The 16,880-nt window shown below is 46.7% G+C and overlaps 2 protein-coding genes across 3 annotated transcripts; both read left to right on the top strand.

Moving 5' to 3' along the window:
- The first annotated feature begins 5,433 nt into the window (after positions 1-5,433).
- On the top strand, positions 5,434-8,411 carry LOC148643765 (uncharacterized). Its single transcript, XM_088615464.1, has 2 exons — positions 5,434-5,699; positions 5,838-8,411. The coding sequence occupies exon 2, from the start codon at positions 5,982-5,984 to the stop codon at positions 6,342-6,344; it is 363 nt and encodes a 120-aa protein (XP_088471590.1). The 5' UTR covers positions 5,434-5,699; positions 5,838-5,981; the 3' UTR covers positions 6,345-8,411.
- Positions 8,412-14,448: 6,037 nt separating this feature from the next.
- On the top strand, positions 14,449-16,289 carry LOC148643764 (RING finger protein 224-like). Of its 2 annotated transcripts, none has more exons than XM_088614741.1 (2): positions 14,449-15,078; positions 15,766-16,289. In XM_088614741.1, the coding sequence occupies exon 2, from the start codon at positions 15,771-15,773 to the stop codon at positions 16,284-16,286; it is 516 nt and encodes a 171-aa protein (XP_088470867.1). In that variant the 5' UTR covers positions 14,449-15,078; positions 15,766-15,770; the 3' UTR covers positions 16,287-16,289. The 2 variants fall into 2 exon arrangements, with proteins under 2 accessions (XP_088470867.1, XP_088470866.1); XM_088614740.1 differs by having other exon boundaries at positions 14,449-15,111.
- Positions 16,290-16,880: the final 591 nt, after the last annotated feature.

Below are 16,880 nucleotides of genomic sequence, written 5' to 3'. Positions count from 1 at the left end.
CAATAGACAAGGAGTCATTCCACAGCTGCACTCACGTGGCTGTTTAAGGGCTCCTTCAGTAATGTGATGGGAGAGCAGTCTTGTCTGTTTCTTATCCATCAGGAACAACAAATTTATTTCTGATTTTACAAGAAGAGACTCAGGAAACCTCTCGCGTTCAGCTGACCGTGTCGGCTGTTGCATGAGAGGACATCATCTTTCATACCCCTGTCCTGCCTGCACACCCCTTCTCCCCCGTGGGCAGCACCTACAGAGCTTACATAGCGGGTCAGAGCCGTTCCCTTCCTTGGGCTCTCTGATGACACAGTGCAAACAATAGCACATACCGGAGCACTGCCTCTCCATGAACTGGGTCGGGCGAAATGGATTCCCCATCACTTATTTATCAGAAGACTGCTGTGTGCTGCCCTTTCTCTCTGGCCGAGCCACCTGATTGGCTCCCAGGAACTTTCACCCTGAGGCCCACAGCCTGAGACACTGGGGTTTCTGGCTTTAGAAACCGAAAGGTCAGCCACACATCCGGAACCTGTCTGATCTGCAGAAAATGGCTTTCAGACACTAGCAGGCTCTTCGATTGATGAAAAAGCACATCAGTCATTGAGCAGGTACTCTGTAGGATAGCACGGCAATCAAAATGAAATGTTTGTGAAAAAAACCTCTAATTTCCTGTTCTTTTTTTTTTAATTTGTCCATTACCTGGGAATGGCTGTGTCTCTGTGGACCCGTTCACCAGCAGCCCCAGTGCCCCAGTCCAGCCCAGACTGGAGAGAGGAGGGGCAGCACTTTTCCCACACAGGAGGCACAAGACACACAAAACCGCTGTGGAGCTCAGAAGAATGTGGCCACTGTGGGGTCGGAGAAGCCCAGCACTCCTGCCAGGCTCCGCGGAGATAGAAGCTGCCCCCTCTGCAGCCTGAACTCATGCTCAGTGGTGCTCATGCTTATGGAAACTTCAGAAATATCATTTCTCACTCATACAGGGCAAGTGGCATTTGTAAAAACAATCTCTTTACCGAGCACTTCTTACAAGGGCAATGAACAAACTCTCCTGATCACTCCATTCTAAACCGATTTCTGAAGCCTTAGACAATTAAACAACAAGTCTGATTCTATTTCTATTTACCATATATAATATTAAATAGAAATACATACATATTAGAACTGTGTATTCTACTCAGATTCTAGAAACATTCTGCACACTGACAGGCATTTAGACTTCAGCAGAGAAAACGACAAGGGGACTTTATTCAAGCATTCAAAATACTCGAAGGCATTGATAAAGTCAACCCAGTCGCCTTCTTCAGAGTAAACAGTGGAACACAAGTGGAAACTATGTGGAAGAGCATTTCAAACTGAGAACAAGAGGCACTTTCTTACACATAGTGCTGCATGAGCCTGGAACAAGCCAGCCAGTCATGTTTGTCGTGTTGTGGCCTCTCTTCGGTTCTCATTTGTGAAGGGAGATTCAGAAGAAAAAACACAAAGAAAAACATCAGATTAGCAGAGTCAGAGCTCATGTTTTCTGTCATTCTTGCCCAGAGCAGGAAGGTCAGTGGTATAAATCAGTGAGACTGGGCAAGGTGCAGAAAACTGGTCCTCTGCACAGGACGTCCCTGCACCCCAGTAAACCAGCACCCCAACACCCCAGCACCCCAACACTAATGAACTGGGCACAGCTCAGCTCAGAGAGCGGGACCTGGCCCTGTCGTGGTTCACACATTACCTACACATGCAAATAGGAAAACAGGGAACACAAGGAGCAAAAACATCTCAAACTCATTTAAAATACAGGACAGATTTAAACCGTAACAGTGTCAAAACCCCTTTCCTACAAATTACATGCACGACAGAAATGATTGCTTGATTCCAGCAGTCCCCTCTCCCCCCCCCCCCCTTCATAATTGCTGACACCAGTAAAATCAGACCAGGGCAGATTGGATTTCTCTCATGACAACAACAGGAGCACGTTTTTCAGATCGCAAGAGAACACAAGTTCCGTGAAAGTTGGACAACGTCCCTTTTCCAGTGTGCTACACTGTCAACGCTAGCTCACAGCATGAAGAAACTGAATCAGACTCCCCGCCTGCTATAAGCAGAGAGCTCATATTGGTCTAATCCTCTGTGTGAGCCTCTTCTCCTCACACCGCGCAGGTTTGCTCTGCTGTGCTCGAGGAACGAGCTTGTCTGTAGATGCCTGTGTTGAGCTGACCATCGCCTTGCCCAGAACATACCCACTGGGCAGCTCTGAGGGTAAAAGTCTGAGCCCATCGCAGAGGAGCTGAAATTCTCTGCGTAGATAGAAGTGAGAGGGAAGGATGTGTGAGAATTGCAGTCAGCAAATCTGGTATAAATGGTCTTAGCAGAAAATAAGAGACGCAGCGAAGGAGGCTGGGAGCCGCAGAGAGTGAGGTGGGAGGAGAGGGTGAATGAAGGTTGTGCTGAACGGGCGCAAAGGAGTTGGATTACATAACAGCTCCTGAATGAACTGCACTGAGCCCCTGGTCATGAATACTGATGTGTGGAGGTGCTGCCAGGCTGTGTCTCTGCAGGAGAGGGAGGGACCTGTGGGCCTTCAACCACAAGAGGGGGCCTGGTCACCCCCTGCACTTAATCACAGTCACAGCTCAGCAGCGCCCCCTCCAGTGACCCTCCATCTCTCACAGGCTGATCTCTTCCTCTTCTCGCTTGTGTGGTTTCTCTGATCAGATTTAAATCTTCACTGTGAATAAGTTGCAAAGGAACAAGCTGTCGCAAATTCTGCAGCTGAAACCTTGTGTATTTGACTCTCTGTGCATGTCAGTGTGGAATTAGCCTCGAATTCCATGCGCAATTGTCAGTGACTTCATATCTCCAGCAAGGAACCTTCGATGTATTCAATCAATTGTTACTGTTGAGCGATGCTGCAAAATGTTTTAATAGTTCAAGCAGGGAGCTGCATCAGCATGCATAGGCTACAAAGGAAAAACTAATGGTCTATTCCATGCAATAAAGAGGAGAAAAGAAACACAACATTTATGCTATATGTTCGGCAATATAATATTTTTATAGTACTTGCTTCAAACCAGACAGGACCGTTCCCCGTGCACAGAGGTGTCTCACTCCTGTAATCTTTTGCTATTTCACTCACAGATACAGAGCAAGCATTCTTTTTCAGGCTTTCTTCTTTATATTTAACATGCTTTTACCAGCAATTTAGATTTGCCTGCTGCTCATTGAGCCTCTGAACAAGGCACACAGTCCCAGCTGTCCGCCCAGCACCTCCCCATGCTCAAGACTGAGCGGAGCCGTGTGCTCATGGAGAGCAGGCCTGCAGGCAGCTCTCAGAGTAACTGGGTGGTGTCTGTGAGCCTTTATCACGTTAAAATTAGAATCACTGGCAGTGAAGAGCCATTTAGCCCCTGCCGTTCTCTTCCCAGCAGCCCACTGACCCCTGGACAGTGCCTGATTGCCCTGTGAGCTGGCTGCTACTGGGCGTCAGGATTCCTCTTGTTATCGAGGCCCTTGGCCGTGGAACCTGTCTGACAGAAACTCAGGCCCCTGCAGGAATGTGACCCAGCAGCTCTGTGACCACAGAGCAGCCCTGCCTCAGCTGCTCGGGGGAGCAGGTCTGAAATAAGCTGATTGAAATTCAAATCATACAGTATATGTATCTGGTCTGCAAGCTGAGTCTGTTAGCCTTTGAAAAACAGTCCAGCATATCAGTGCTTCTTCAGGCCCCAGTGCATTCTGGTGTCTCCTCTACTACTTACAGCTGCTCCACGACCCCCTGCTCTGTTCTCACACGGGTCCGAAACCAGTCCCATCTCAGATTCACCTGCCGACTATCAGACTAACAAAGACTCTCATGGCGCTGCCATCACCCACAGCGGCGCAGTGATGCCAGTCCACTGCCACAGCTGTATCTGCAGCTGGCTCAGAGCACAGAGCTAGAGCAGGTAACAGCTCGTCCATCCTGAGACGGAATAACACCACTTACAGCTGCACAAAGAATGTACTGTGAAATCACACGGACATCAGGATAAACAGCATTCCACAAACAATAAAGCAAACTTCCTTATGACACGGTCTGGGTATAAGCTCAGCATTTCCCATTCCATTGTGTGCACAGCTTGACGTCCTTGTAAGGAAGCAGTTATTATTCAGCTCTCAGTTTTACTGTGAAGTGAGATGCCTAGACTAATATCCAGGTGGGTAGCAGAGAAAGCAAGCATGAGTAAGCAAACACTCTATCTTTCCTTTGACTAAATCCGTCAAAGTAAGGCAAAGTACATTCTGCTAAATTTACCGCCTTCCCTCTCACTTCCAAAAAGTCTCCATGGCAACACTGCTATGACTGTACATCCTAAGATTTGGATATACAATCTCAGCGTGTTCTCTATCACACATGATAACTGACTAAAACTTCAGGCAGTGCAGCATCTAGTGTACAAACTCTTTTCCTGTGCATTCCATTGCTCTGAGGTATGAAGGCTCTGCTGAAGAACACAACCGACTACATCGTGCCTAAGAAGGAGAAGGGAGAACCAGGCATGTCTAAGAGCCTGGAATGTGGTTTAATTAAATGAAGGTCAGAGTCAGTCTGAGACCAGAAACACGTGGCTCATCTTACTCCTGAACGAGCAATTACGTTGGATGCCTTGTTCCTGTGACACATTTACTCAGTGAAAACATGTACTTTTTTCTAAATATAAACATTTTCCCAAAATGCAGGAATGTTTATTTTCAGCCCGGGTCCTCAATCATACCGGCAGGTCCTGTGGTGCAGAAAGCAGCAGTGCCCCCTGTTGTTAGAAGGTAGTGCCGGGCGGCTTGGTGACTGTTGACTTCACCAGCACAAAGAAGCTGTTCGCTCTGGTGTGGTCATCTGCACTTAGGAAGGACAAGAGAACTCGCCTCGAATACAAAGGCCATTGAGCTCATGATGATGCTGTCTGGACTGCTGCTCATGTTCAAACCCACCTCATTATCACGTGTTCAGACATCATTTTCAGTGACTAACATTATACCCACATTAATTAGTAGCTTGCTGGACTTACTTGGGAAAAAAAGACTTTTAAAATGAAGAATAACACTGATTATATGCTCACAAACTCATCTACCTATCCATCATCAGAAAGCCGCCCCCTGTATTCCTAGTGTAGAGCTTGTTACAAGCTCAGGACACGTGCACTCACACAGCGGCATCAATTAACCCAGCCCGCACATTTCTTGGAAGCTGGGTTAAACCGAGAGCTGTGTCATATCTGCTCTTTCTCAGCTGTTTCCAGTAAGTCAAGAATAAGAAGGCTAATAGAATTAGGGTTTGGGATACCGGAGACAGGCTTCAGCAAGGCAGTCGTGTGACTCAGTCGCTATGGCTGGTGTGTGGGAGGGGCATCTCAATTCTGCTCTGACTCACTGAGAGCCGCCCCTCTCCTGCTTCAGCCCAGCCCTGTGGGGAGCAGGTCTGCTGGAATGCAGCTCCTGGCCAAAACACCTGCAGCCTCGCACCGTCCCACAGAGCGGAGGAGCCCTTCGACAAGACAAGAGCAGGCTTCCCCATCGCCAACACCGCCTGCTAAGAAGGAGAAAACAAGACTCATCTTTGTTTCTTTCAAAGGGATTAGCTCAAACTTCTGAAAGACCACGTTGGAGTGCCTACCTTCTGTTCAGTTTACGGAGATTCTTGAAGCAGGTCCAATTGTCAAGTAAAGAGGAAGGTGAGTAAGTGTCCTTATTTGGGATAAATTCTTAAAAATGCAACCTTATAAAAACAAAAAAACAAAACCAAAAAAGCGGAGTTACCTTTTAAAGTGGAGTCACTATTGTGCTTTTAATCACGAATCCTAATTTCACAGGATCTTTGGAGTAAAACCTCCTCATGCCAGAGAATATCTTCCGAAACCTGCAGCCCGACTGTGACCTGTGACGAGCAGCAGCACTCTGAGGCGAGGCCTGGAAGGAGGAGAAAGCGCTCCTCTCACTCCTCTGCTCGCAGTCTGATGAACTTGTCCTGCCTCAAAGGGGAGATGGAAGGTTTGTCTCTGGACAACCCCTACGGCGACGTCTTGATCCCCCGCGCGCAGCTCAGGCCCATATCCGAGGACTCCAGCACCGTGATTGTGAACCCGCTGGCCGCCAGGGCCGGGCTCCACGCGGGCCACGGCGCCAGAGCCTCTGCCCTCAATCCCTACGGCAGCTTCCGGCCACCGGGCTCGGAGATGCCAGCCGCCATGCCCATATACACCCTCGACACCAGGAGCCCCCCGCCGTACGAGGCCAAGGTGCAGGACTTCACAGTGAAGGAGGACGAGGAGGAGGTGTCGTGCTGCTACTGCTGCTGCCGGCCCTGCAGGAAGAAGTGAAGGGGCTGCCCGGGGCTACACCGCTGCCCTGCGCACAACATCCACGCCGACTCTCCGCTCCGAACCTTCCCTAACCAGGGGACTGATCCACGAAACCTCGGCTGTTACTGGTGCAATTTGAGAGCGGTTGTCCTGCTGTACCTCTGCACTGTGAACATGCATTCAGACAGTTGTGCAACCAAACTCAGAGATCAGTCACTGTTTTATGTCATTCTGACTTTCTTCGAGTCTAAAAATAATTTAATTTGCTTAATAATAGCAGGGTTTTAGAATTGTATGCCAATTGCACTATTTCCTAATGGTTACTTTGTGTTCGTCGCTGTGAATGCATCTTTACCAGTACGTGTCAAAGGGCAGGAGCCTGTGGCAGCAGATCCAGTTTGCAGGCTACTGAGATGTGTTTCAGTGAGGCAGTGCAGTGAGTGTGGGAGAGTGTTGTGTGTCACAGTGAAAGCAGTGAGGACTAAGTAACAATAAGTCAAAATCAGAGGTTCGTTAAGATGCAGTATTGAGAGATTTGACAAGATGTGACCAAAATGTGGGAAGCGGGGTCAACAGAAATGTGTGGAATAAAAACTGGTTGGAGCTAATGTCATGTTTACCTAAAAACTCTGGATGCACAAGTCCAGTCCTCCAGGCTCTGCTGTTACTGAACTATGTGCTTCTTTGGACCATCCTAAGATCCTCTCTGTCTGTGGTTCTAAAAAGTCGCTGGCTTACAGTGCTGATCCTCCAGGTGTGGAGCTGTGCAAGGCTGTTGTAGGGCACCCAGGACCAGCTAAGTGGACAGGAAATGGGCAAGAAACCGCTCTGAACTCCCAGTGGGCTGGGAACCAGACCCAACTCTCATTGATGACATCACCCTCTCTGAATAAAGCATAAGGAGGCTGACAGTTGCAGAACAGGTTTAAATGAATGAGGTGTGTTTGAGTGGTTATCCCAAGTCTTTACCTGTGTGCGCTGGGGGCAGACTGTATGTCAGCCATCCTGCCAAGCCAGTCTGTGCAGAAAATAACTGCTATTGGATCAACACGTAAGCCACACTGCGTGGACACCTACACTGCTTGTATGTGCACCAGTGGTTAGAAATGGTAATGTTAGAGAAATCTTCCATTACTGAGAGACCAGGACCAGTCCCGAATGGGACCCACCAGCTACCATCCCAGTAGCCCCAGTACTGTGTGATGTCTCTCGGCTTTGTGACCCAGTGGAGAGCAAGCACTGTGTTTGGGAATTGTGATTTAATGTAGGCATATTTATAGAGTAAAAAAAATCATAACCTATTTACATAAGAGCTGTAAGGATTTCTTGAAATAAGTGTTTTTGGTTAAAAATAATTTGCCACTGCGGACAAATTTATTTGCGATATTGCAAAAATGTGAAGAAGAAAAAAATATATATTTTCAGTAACAAAGAGATATTTTTATTTTAGTGTGTTATTTTAAGCTATTTTTATTTTGTCTGTCCATACTGTGTATGCCGTTTTGAGACTCAGGCTAGCTTTGTCACAAACCTGTTGGGATGTTCTGTGTGATGTGATGTACATGATCACTCTCTGCTATGGCACAGAGCTGCGCTATGTACATGTGAATAGTTACCATAATTAAAGGGGCTAATTAAAAGATCCCATTCAAATAGGCATCATGTCTCCAGGGCAGGGATGAGGCTGTTCTGCTGTCCCATGTGGTGCTGTGGCCCAGCGTCTGGATCATCCTGTGAAGAGACAGGGAGGGAAATTAGGCTTCCGTTGCAAAAGAGCAAAATTATATATAAGCTTCAGGAATGTTCTTTAGTAAATGAAACAGAAAAGTAACATACAGCTATAAAGAGTAAATTCTAAAGACAGAAAGCATTAACTACACAGTGCCTGGAGTGGATCAGACTGCTGTGCAATGGGATTCTGATTGAGGACAATACAAAACCTGGAGTGGATCAGACTGCTGTGCAATGGGATTCTGATTGCCATCCTTGAAGAAGGATGTGTGATGGTCTTTTAACAAGTGCATTGTTAGTTCTGAAGCTGTGTTGCCTGCTTGCTATTTTTTAAATAAATCTAAATTATTGTGATTGCCTGTGTGGGCGTGAGTGTGGTCACAATCTTCAACAGAAACCAAAAATAAAAACAAAGCCATTCAAGAAAAAAAAATAAACAAAAGGGAAAATGGAGACAAATATAACATGGAGTATTAAAACAGCTAAAGAAAGAAGCGATTGGGTGTTTATATTTCCACGGTAACAAGTACTACTGTAATAATGAATTATAGTGTGTTGAAAAGCGAGGGAACCATTGGGGAACTAAGATCATAATGTGTTTAACTGGAAACAAAAAGCTCTTCATTTAAAGGAACAGGACCCAGCTACATAAACAAGGTGTGAGGATCTGTAAGAACAGGTATAAAGGATATTAGAAAGGCCAGAAGAGTATAACATTTTGCAACAGAGACTAAAATAAATTATGCAAGTCTTACCACACTTCAAGAGCAAAAGAACAGTAAAGGATGTAGTAAAATGTCTCATGTTAATAATGTAATTAGTCCCAAAGCCCAGAGCAGAGAGCGTCTGAGGAGGCACCCAGATTTCACTGTGCACTCCTTCCAGACGAGTTTAAAATATTAAAATAGCTTCATGACTGTCTTTCTTTCACTGACCTCTGAGGATGTGTTAACAGCTAGTTACACTTCTGACACAGCCCAGATCCTGAATCTGTCGGCAGAGTGCAGTCAGAAGCTGCTGAAATCCAGAACCAACTAGAAAAATATCAACACAGGTTTCGTATCTGCATGACAGCGGTGCAGCTGGTCATTTAATTAAACGTGTTTTCTGGTGCTGTAGGCAACGGTAAGCATGTATTGAGGTGATGTTACTGTTTAAAACAGCGTGACTGTCGGGTATTATTCCATGTGTGTAATAATGAGAAGGTGTGTAGCTCAGTCCAGCCCAGTTCCCAAACATGAGCAACTGCAGTGTGTTTCCTCTGCCATGGTAATGCAGAGAGCTCCAGGGCTACTGAGGCCTTTCACAGCCTAAAGATCAGTTTGCTAAATCTCTCCCGGGGAGGAGACAGGTGAACATACAGTGGCTCATTGTTTACAAAGACATTTCACTGCCAGCAACTACTGCTGCACGCTATATTGTTGTGCATTAGATAAATAACTTTGATTTGATTTGACATGACAACACAATCAAATTACCTTCATTTTGCAGTAAACAAATATCTTTTTGTTTATGTGTTTTCTATCTTTTTTTTCTCATTACTTTTACAGGGCAAGAAAGCATCAGTAGAGATTATTCCTAAACATTAGGGGGAAATGTGACCCCTGACAAATTTTCATTTAATTTGTCTTTTATTTAATTTGTCTTTAATCTCCAGGGGCACTTGGAGATTAAAGATGTTGCAAAGAGTGGACGAACACGCGGGACCAGGAGCTGTGCTGGCGTTCGGAAATTTGACGCTAGTCCAGTATCTCAGGTTAAGGTTTACTGGTAGTAAAAACGGGGTCCCACTGTGGTTCTGGAAGGGAGGGTCTCCCACCAACTGGACCCGACTCAGGGGGACAGAAGCAGAGGCTGTGGAGAGAGGAGTGGAGTCCCACAGCAGAGAGAAAGGCGACAGTTTGAGCTTATCTGTCGCGTCAGGAATGTCGGTACAGCCACACCTGGCTGCTCACAGACAGAGACAAAGGAAAGGATTGAGAATTCCTGTGCAAATTCCCTTTTCCTTCAGTATCGAGACCACACCTGTGCTGCGCTCAGCTTGGAGAACTCCACCTCCCTGTTGGATGCCCACAGCAAGGAAAAACTTTTATAGCTCAATTTTAATTCTTACTGAAATACAGGAGGAAGAACATCTGGCTCATCCTAACGGTTACTAATTTCAAGGCTGGAGAGCAGACGCCCAAATGATTTGACAAATAATTTCAGAAAAATCTTTAGAAGGTATGAGAAGATATTATAAAAGCCAAGAGAAATATAGAAACTAATATAGGAATAAAGAAATGCTTTTTTTCTTAGTATTACAACTGTAGGAGAGCAGGAAAGGGTAACGTACAATGTCTTAGAGATAAAAATGGTAATTTGACAGAAGATAACAAGGAAATGTCTGATTTATTAAAAGATTGCTTCACAAGGAAAAAGTCAACAACATACCCCAGGCTTAGCAAAGTCCACAGTCTGTGATAAATACCAGCACAAGAGAAATGCACCTTCAGAGCCTGATGGTTTACCAACTGTACTCAAAGAAACAAGAGATCAAGAGATAGAATTAATGTCATAGGCTCTTCAAACAAAATATTTTCAACAGCCACTCATGAGAGGGGTGCCATGGTCTGTAAAACTGCTGATGAAGCACCCATCCATAAAAAGGGCATCAAACCAAACAAAATAATTGTTGTCCTGCGTCTATCACATGCAAGCTAATGGAAATTATCAAATTTCTTCAGAATCAACAGTGAAACACAAGCAAGGGGACACAAAAGTAAATTATGGAAAAGATTTTTAAAAACTAAGAACAGGAGGCACTTCTTTACACACACAGTTGGGGGAGTCTGGAGCAAGCTGCCCAGCCATGTTGTTGAAGCCGATACTTCTTTCAAGAAATGGCTGGATGAGACCCTTGGATCAAATGAAATGGCTATTGAGTTGTGTCTTATCCTGTTCTGTGTACCACCCGAGCCTAAACTCTTTGCTAAGGACCCACAAATTTGTCTCATCTTAGATTGAAGGTGTCACATTTTGAGACCTAGATGACTAACAATCCATTTTTGCATGCAGCACAGAGGAGACATTCGCTGAAAGCTGATGTAAATGATCATCAACCTGTAGATATTTGCATGTGGCCATGTGAAGAGTCGAGCTCATGCCCAGGGGGACTGTGATGTCAGGTGTGAGATTGATCCTGGCTACGTTCACTCACACTGACATTGTTTCTGCCTTTGTTTAGTTTCAGAGTTTAGTGGGAGTGGCAGCTGTTTTAACAAGACACCAGTCAGGCTATCACACGAGGAAGGGAAAACTTTTACACAAGAAAGAGCTGTAGAACCTCAAGACAGCACTTCAGCAGAGAGTGTGCTCGTGGACAGTCCAGACCCAGAGTAAGCTGGGAAGGGGCACTGTCAGATCATGGTGAACAGAAACACAGCAGACCTCCTACATGAATAGGCAGCTTCAGACAGATACAGACAGAAGCCAGAGGGAGCCTTTGACATGATGACATGAATTTCTGTTGATAATAATCCTCCAACACTGGTAAAAACGTACCTACGTCCTGTATTACAAGTTTAAAAGACATCTTGCTACACGGGCAGCAAAGTTTTGGTGAAGTGCTGTCAGGACATGTAGCCACTCTCATGTTGGTACAGAACCCCCAGGTTGCTGGGCGTGCCGGTCTGTAACAGCCAAACTCGCTCTCGGTGGTGAGAACGAACGGCTCTGCTGTTCTCCGAGCTCCAACCCTGCTTGACACTGAGGACGGGGCGGCTGGGCCAGTATCATCAGCATCACCCTAGAAAGACAGATTGCGATGATGAGAAAACTGTCCCGCTCAGGCACAGAGGAGCCAGGGGAAGTGACCTGCAGTCTGGCTCCACTCTCCAGTATTCTCACGTAACTGCTATGCTCTGGCCAAACAGTTGCCAAAACAAACAGACATCTACTTTGAGAGAGTCTGGTCTGAGCATCTGAGAGGTAAACTGAGTAAAAACTCTGCAAACAACTTTGAAAACAGTTTGTCGCAGAGTGTTGAGGGCTACGTGTGACAAAACGTAAAACATTCCAACAGTGCAGAAAAGATGCTTAAACCAAAAGAGGACAGCTGACTCTGTTCACCAGCTGCTGTAGAGCCAGACAGCGAGCTCACGAAGGAACAAGCTGACCGACAGGCACAGAGACAGAGAGAGCTATTGGACCCGATCTGCTTGCTCTGTTCCTAGGAGAGCTCTGTGTGTGGATTTTGCTGGGGCCAAGATTTAACTAGAGGTGTGGCCAGACAGGCCACTGCAAGATATTTATTTTAAAGCCATTAATTCAATGCAATTAAGTTCAGCAGGTTAACGAAACGAGACTCTGTGTCCCTCAAGGTCTGGTGATGCACATCGTTTCACAGGTAGTGAAATCAGACCTGCTAAGAGCTGGAACTAGTTTCTCGCACCTTCTGAAGCGAACTGGGCCAGGAAGTCACAGTATTTACCACAGTTACTGTAACAGTGAGGCCCATGAACAATTCCTGTTTATCCCCCAGTGCTGTATGTGTTTCGTGGATCTTTCTTCCTCATACATTCTAACGAGAAACAGACACTGGAGGTTTTGTGCCCGAACAGTCCACAAGGCGCACTTCCCCAGGAGCGGTTTCTACTGGGCGGGGACACCCTGCTCCTAGCCATGGTTGCGAATAGCCCCCAACGCTGTTGTTTAGCTCAGTACTGTATGTAGCTACAGCACACTGGGCTGATCTGTTACAATACGAATTGTGACGCGCAGCTTTCCTCACTGTGAGGTTGCACATTGCAGCAGGAAATGACATGGTTGCGCAACACTGGGGCGATTGTGAGCAACCATTCAGCGAGCTTCCTGCAAGTCGAGCGCGCTTGTTTCGCTGTCTGGGTGGTTTAACCGGGTACTCCAGCAGCAATGTACAGCTCCGAGTGCACTGCTGGATATCGGCTCCAGGCAAGCAAATCCCAGCGTCTCACGCAGCTTTGTTTTCACTTTTGTGTTGCTTAGAATCTGAATTTTAGTGAAATTACGCGAGACACAGAGCAGGACCAAACACTGAAATGCGCGCTATCGTAATTTCTTCGAAAAGTTTCCATGTTTTGTTGAAGTATTTGATTCTGAAGACATGGTTAAAAACAGACTAACCGCTCCAACATGAAAAATACACACAATAGACATGGAAACTGGACTTGTACCTTAGGCCGCTGCGGCTAGTGTCGAGTGTGCTGATGAGTCTAATAAAGCGTGCATTGCCAGGAATTATTTTCACAATTCGTAAACATAGCTCCATGTTCTTATAATGATTTTAAGACTCTCTTTGTGCTTGCTGCGAGGGCCGACGGAAATTTCTCCCAAGCTTTGCATACTTGCAAATAAGCATTTCATTGCGCTTGTGCATATGACAAACTTAACTGAACTGAAGTTAAACAAGAACGCTATGAAGACCGGTGTCTACAGCACTTGCGGAAAGCACTCCTTGACTTGACTTTAGAAACTTTGTGATACACAACACGAATAGTAAAACACAGACTGCCCTAAACTCCAGTGGAGTAATTACTACACTATCACCTACAGCTGTTATAGCTGTGACTTAAAGTAACGGCTGTGGTTTCTAGCTCGTCTCTAGCGCCATCTAATGACTACTAGTGTTGAAAGCTCAGAACAGGTCCCTGCCATAGGTACTTCACAGTCCTGTGACTCAGGAAAAATCACAAAACCAGATAGAGGATAGCAGTCCTGGTGATCAAAAACCTTTCCTGTGAACAAAAGAGTTGCTTCTCTTCCTAGAATATCCTAAGTAGTAGAAACAGTTAAATATTATCCTTCGTTAAACATGATTGTGCACCGTTTTAAGAAATCAAAAGATCAAATGTTTCCACAATCAAAGACAGGTTCAAAGATTAGGGGTCAGGTCCAGTTCAGGAGACAGGGTCAAAGATAAGGGGTCAGGTCCAGTTCAGGAGACAGGGTCAAAGGTTAGGGGTCATGTCCAGTTCAGGAGACAGTTCTGGAGAACGATTCATTGACGGGACTGTTCTCACAGTCACGTCTGTTACCACAGGAAGCTCATTACCCTCAGCTATACAACAGAGCACCAGTGCGAAAATGCTGCACACTGTAAGTCACAACATTGCAGACATCTTCTGTCCACTTTCCAATATGAATGGTGATTCCATGTTCATATTAAAATTCTCTACACAGTATCTGCACACCTGAATAGTGATCCTGTCTGGAGCCCCTGTACAAAATCTATGTGAGTTTCACCAGGAGCAAGAACACCATGTTAATGCTGGACTGTCCTGCTGGCTGGGCTCCCCATGTTAATGCTGGACTGTCCTGCTGGCTGGGGTCCCCATGTTAATGCTGGACTGTCCTGCTGGCTGGGGTCCCCATGTTAATGCTGGACTGTCCTGCTGGCTGGGGTCCCCATGTTAATGCTGGACTGTCCTGGCTGGCTGGGGTCCCCATGTTAATGCTGGACTGTCCTGCTGGCTGGGGTCCCCATGTTAGTGCTGGACTGACCTGCTGGCTGGGGTCCCCATGTTAATGCTGGACTGTCCTGGCTGGCTGGGGTCCCCATGTTAAGATAGTTTCCACTGTGCTCGGATGCTGGGGAAAGTGTTGGGTTTCTGAGTGGCTTCTAAGAGCGAAGCAGTGGCTGTAAACTGATCCCTGTTTCACCTGTTCCCGAAGAATAGAAACCTGAGCCGGTGACAGCTCTCACCCCACCTGACAGCTGCCGCACCAGGGCAGCAGCAGGCCTGGCACCTGATACAGGCAGGTGGGCAGCACACTGCAGGGAGCCTCTCGAGAGCCGGACACCTGCGATCAGTCCGATCTCCCTCTCCGAGCTGCAGGATGGCTTCAGTCTCAGTCTTCAGACTCGGGGCTGATGGGCACAGGACTCCAGGACTCTGAGCTGCCCAGGACATTTGCAGCTGGGGATCTGGACATGAGCGAAGGCGGCAGGCAGCCACATCACAACCCCAGAGGGGCTCTGTAGGTCTCCACCGCAGAAGAAAAGGTCAGAAGTAAATGCAGGGAACAAAATGTAGAGGTAAAAATCTCAAATTTGAACTACATTCAAAATGAAAAACGAAGTAGAACAATTTGGGGAAAATTCATGAATGAGGAATCTGTTAATTACTCTCTAATTAGATCAAATATGAATGAGAACTCCACTTGTTTTCACACCATAAAAAAAGATAAGATGACCTACCTAAACGCAAGCTTTAAAATAATCAGTCAACATTATTCATGGTTGTTTTGTAGCTGCTGTAGGATTGAAACAGAAATGAGGTGCTTGAGTTTCTTCTTTCAGTAAGACTGAAACCTGTTTCTGAGATATATTAATGTTTCCAAAGCAGTTTCATACAGAGTAGTTCAGTTTTAATTATTCAAGAAACGTATTCCAACATTTATGAGCAAAAACTCTACTTCAAGTTTTAATGTCTTTTGCTTATAGACTATTGAGATTAATATCTTTAATTTCTTCTCTGTTTGAGGATACCACACCATTTTCTAGGAAGTGTATCCATAAAAAAGAAGGAAAAAATCCTTTGTTTTCTGACCACTGGTGCTAGAGATGCAAACAGGGCTGAGGGCTGTTGCTGTGGGACAGTGCTGGACAGGGTGGAAGAGTTTGCTGGACATCTCGAGGCACACAGAGGATTGAGGGTGACTGTCTTGCTTTCCGTGTTTCTCCCCTCAGCGAGGATGCCCCTGGAGGCAGGGGAGGCTCAGCCGGAGATGGCGTCTGCCTCGCAGGGGCCTGCAGAGGGCAGCGTGGAGCTCGCGGCAAAGCACGGCAGGGACAGCCGCAAGCTGGACTGCATCATCTGTTACTCCTCCTTCAACCTGGCCGAGAGGCTGCCACGCAAGCTCTACTGCGGCCACACGTTCTGCCAGGCCTGCCTGCGGCGACTGGACGTGTTGCTCAATGAGCAGCTCTGGATACCCTGCCCCCAGTGCCGCCAGAACACCCCCCTGCCTCGCGGGGGCGCCAGCACGCTGGACCTGGACCTGGCGGCCTTCCTAGCTGCCAAGGCCGAGGCGGAGAGCCAGCGGGCTTGCACACAGCAGGGTGGCGCCGATCTGGAGCGCAAGCTGTCGTCGTGCAAGCAGCCAATCACACAGCAGCCACCGTCGGTTTGGTCCCGGGGTACTCCCTCCGAGCCGCACTTTCCCAGGAGCCCCTGCTGCAGGACGTGCTTCTCCTGCTGCTGCGCGTGAGCGGGAGGATCGTTCAGATGACTTCGAACTTCACGGCTCCCCCCTCTGTGAACATATCGCACGGTCTAAACACTTTCTAGTCACAGGAAGACTCCTGACTTTGTCTTGAATGGCTGATTCGTGTGTGATCAATCAACACCCTTTTACTAGTATCGGTTTCTTTGAGCAGGAAGCAACAGGCTGTTTCCCATGATTAAAGAAGGTGAATTCATTTAATGAAACAGGATCAGCTGTCTTGCACTGGACTGTATGGTCATGTGATTAAACAGCGCCGCTTCGTCCCTTTTTCTCAAGCACACAGTGTCTGTGTACTTGTCTGTACCGGTGCCTATGGTACTATAAGCCACCACAGCCAGTCATGTTTCCACCTGAGAGGGGAGACTGGTAGAGAGGAGCACCTTGAGGGCAGCAGAGCCTCACAGGAGCTTTCTCTCTCTCGTTCTTCGAGTTTAAGGTAAAATCTGCGAGACCTTTGCAATTCACAGCTAGAATTTAGTTATTAAAATTAGTGTTCAAGCCTTGTGGTTGTTAGTTTTTACTGCTACTGTTATTCATCATATTGGAGCATAGCTAATGTGAAAGAGTTAATCTCTG

This window comes from Lepisosteus platostomus, chromosome 21, assembly GCF_059453375.1.
Source record: "Lepisosteus platostomus isolate fLepPlt1 chromosome 21, fLepPlt1.hap1, whole genome shotgun sequence".
In the NCBI taxonomy this organism is placed as follows: Eukaryota; Metazoa; Chordata; class Actinopteri; order Semionotiformes; family Lepisosteidae; genus Lepisosteus; species Lepisosteus platostomus.
This window is presented reverse-complemented; position numbering and strand designations above follow the sequence as displayed.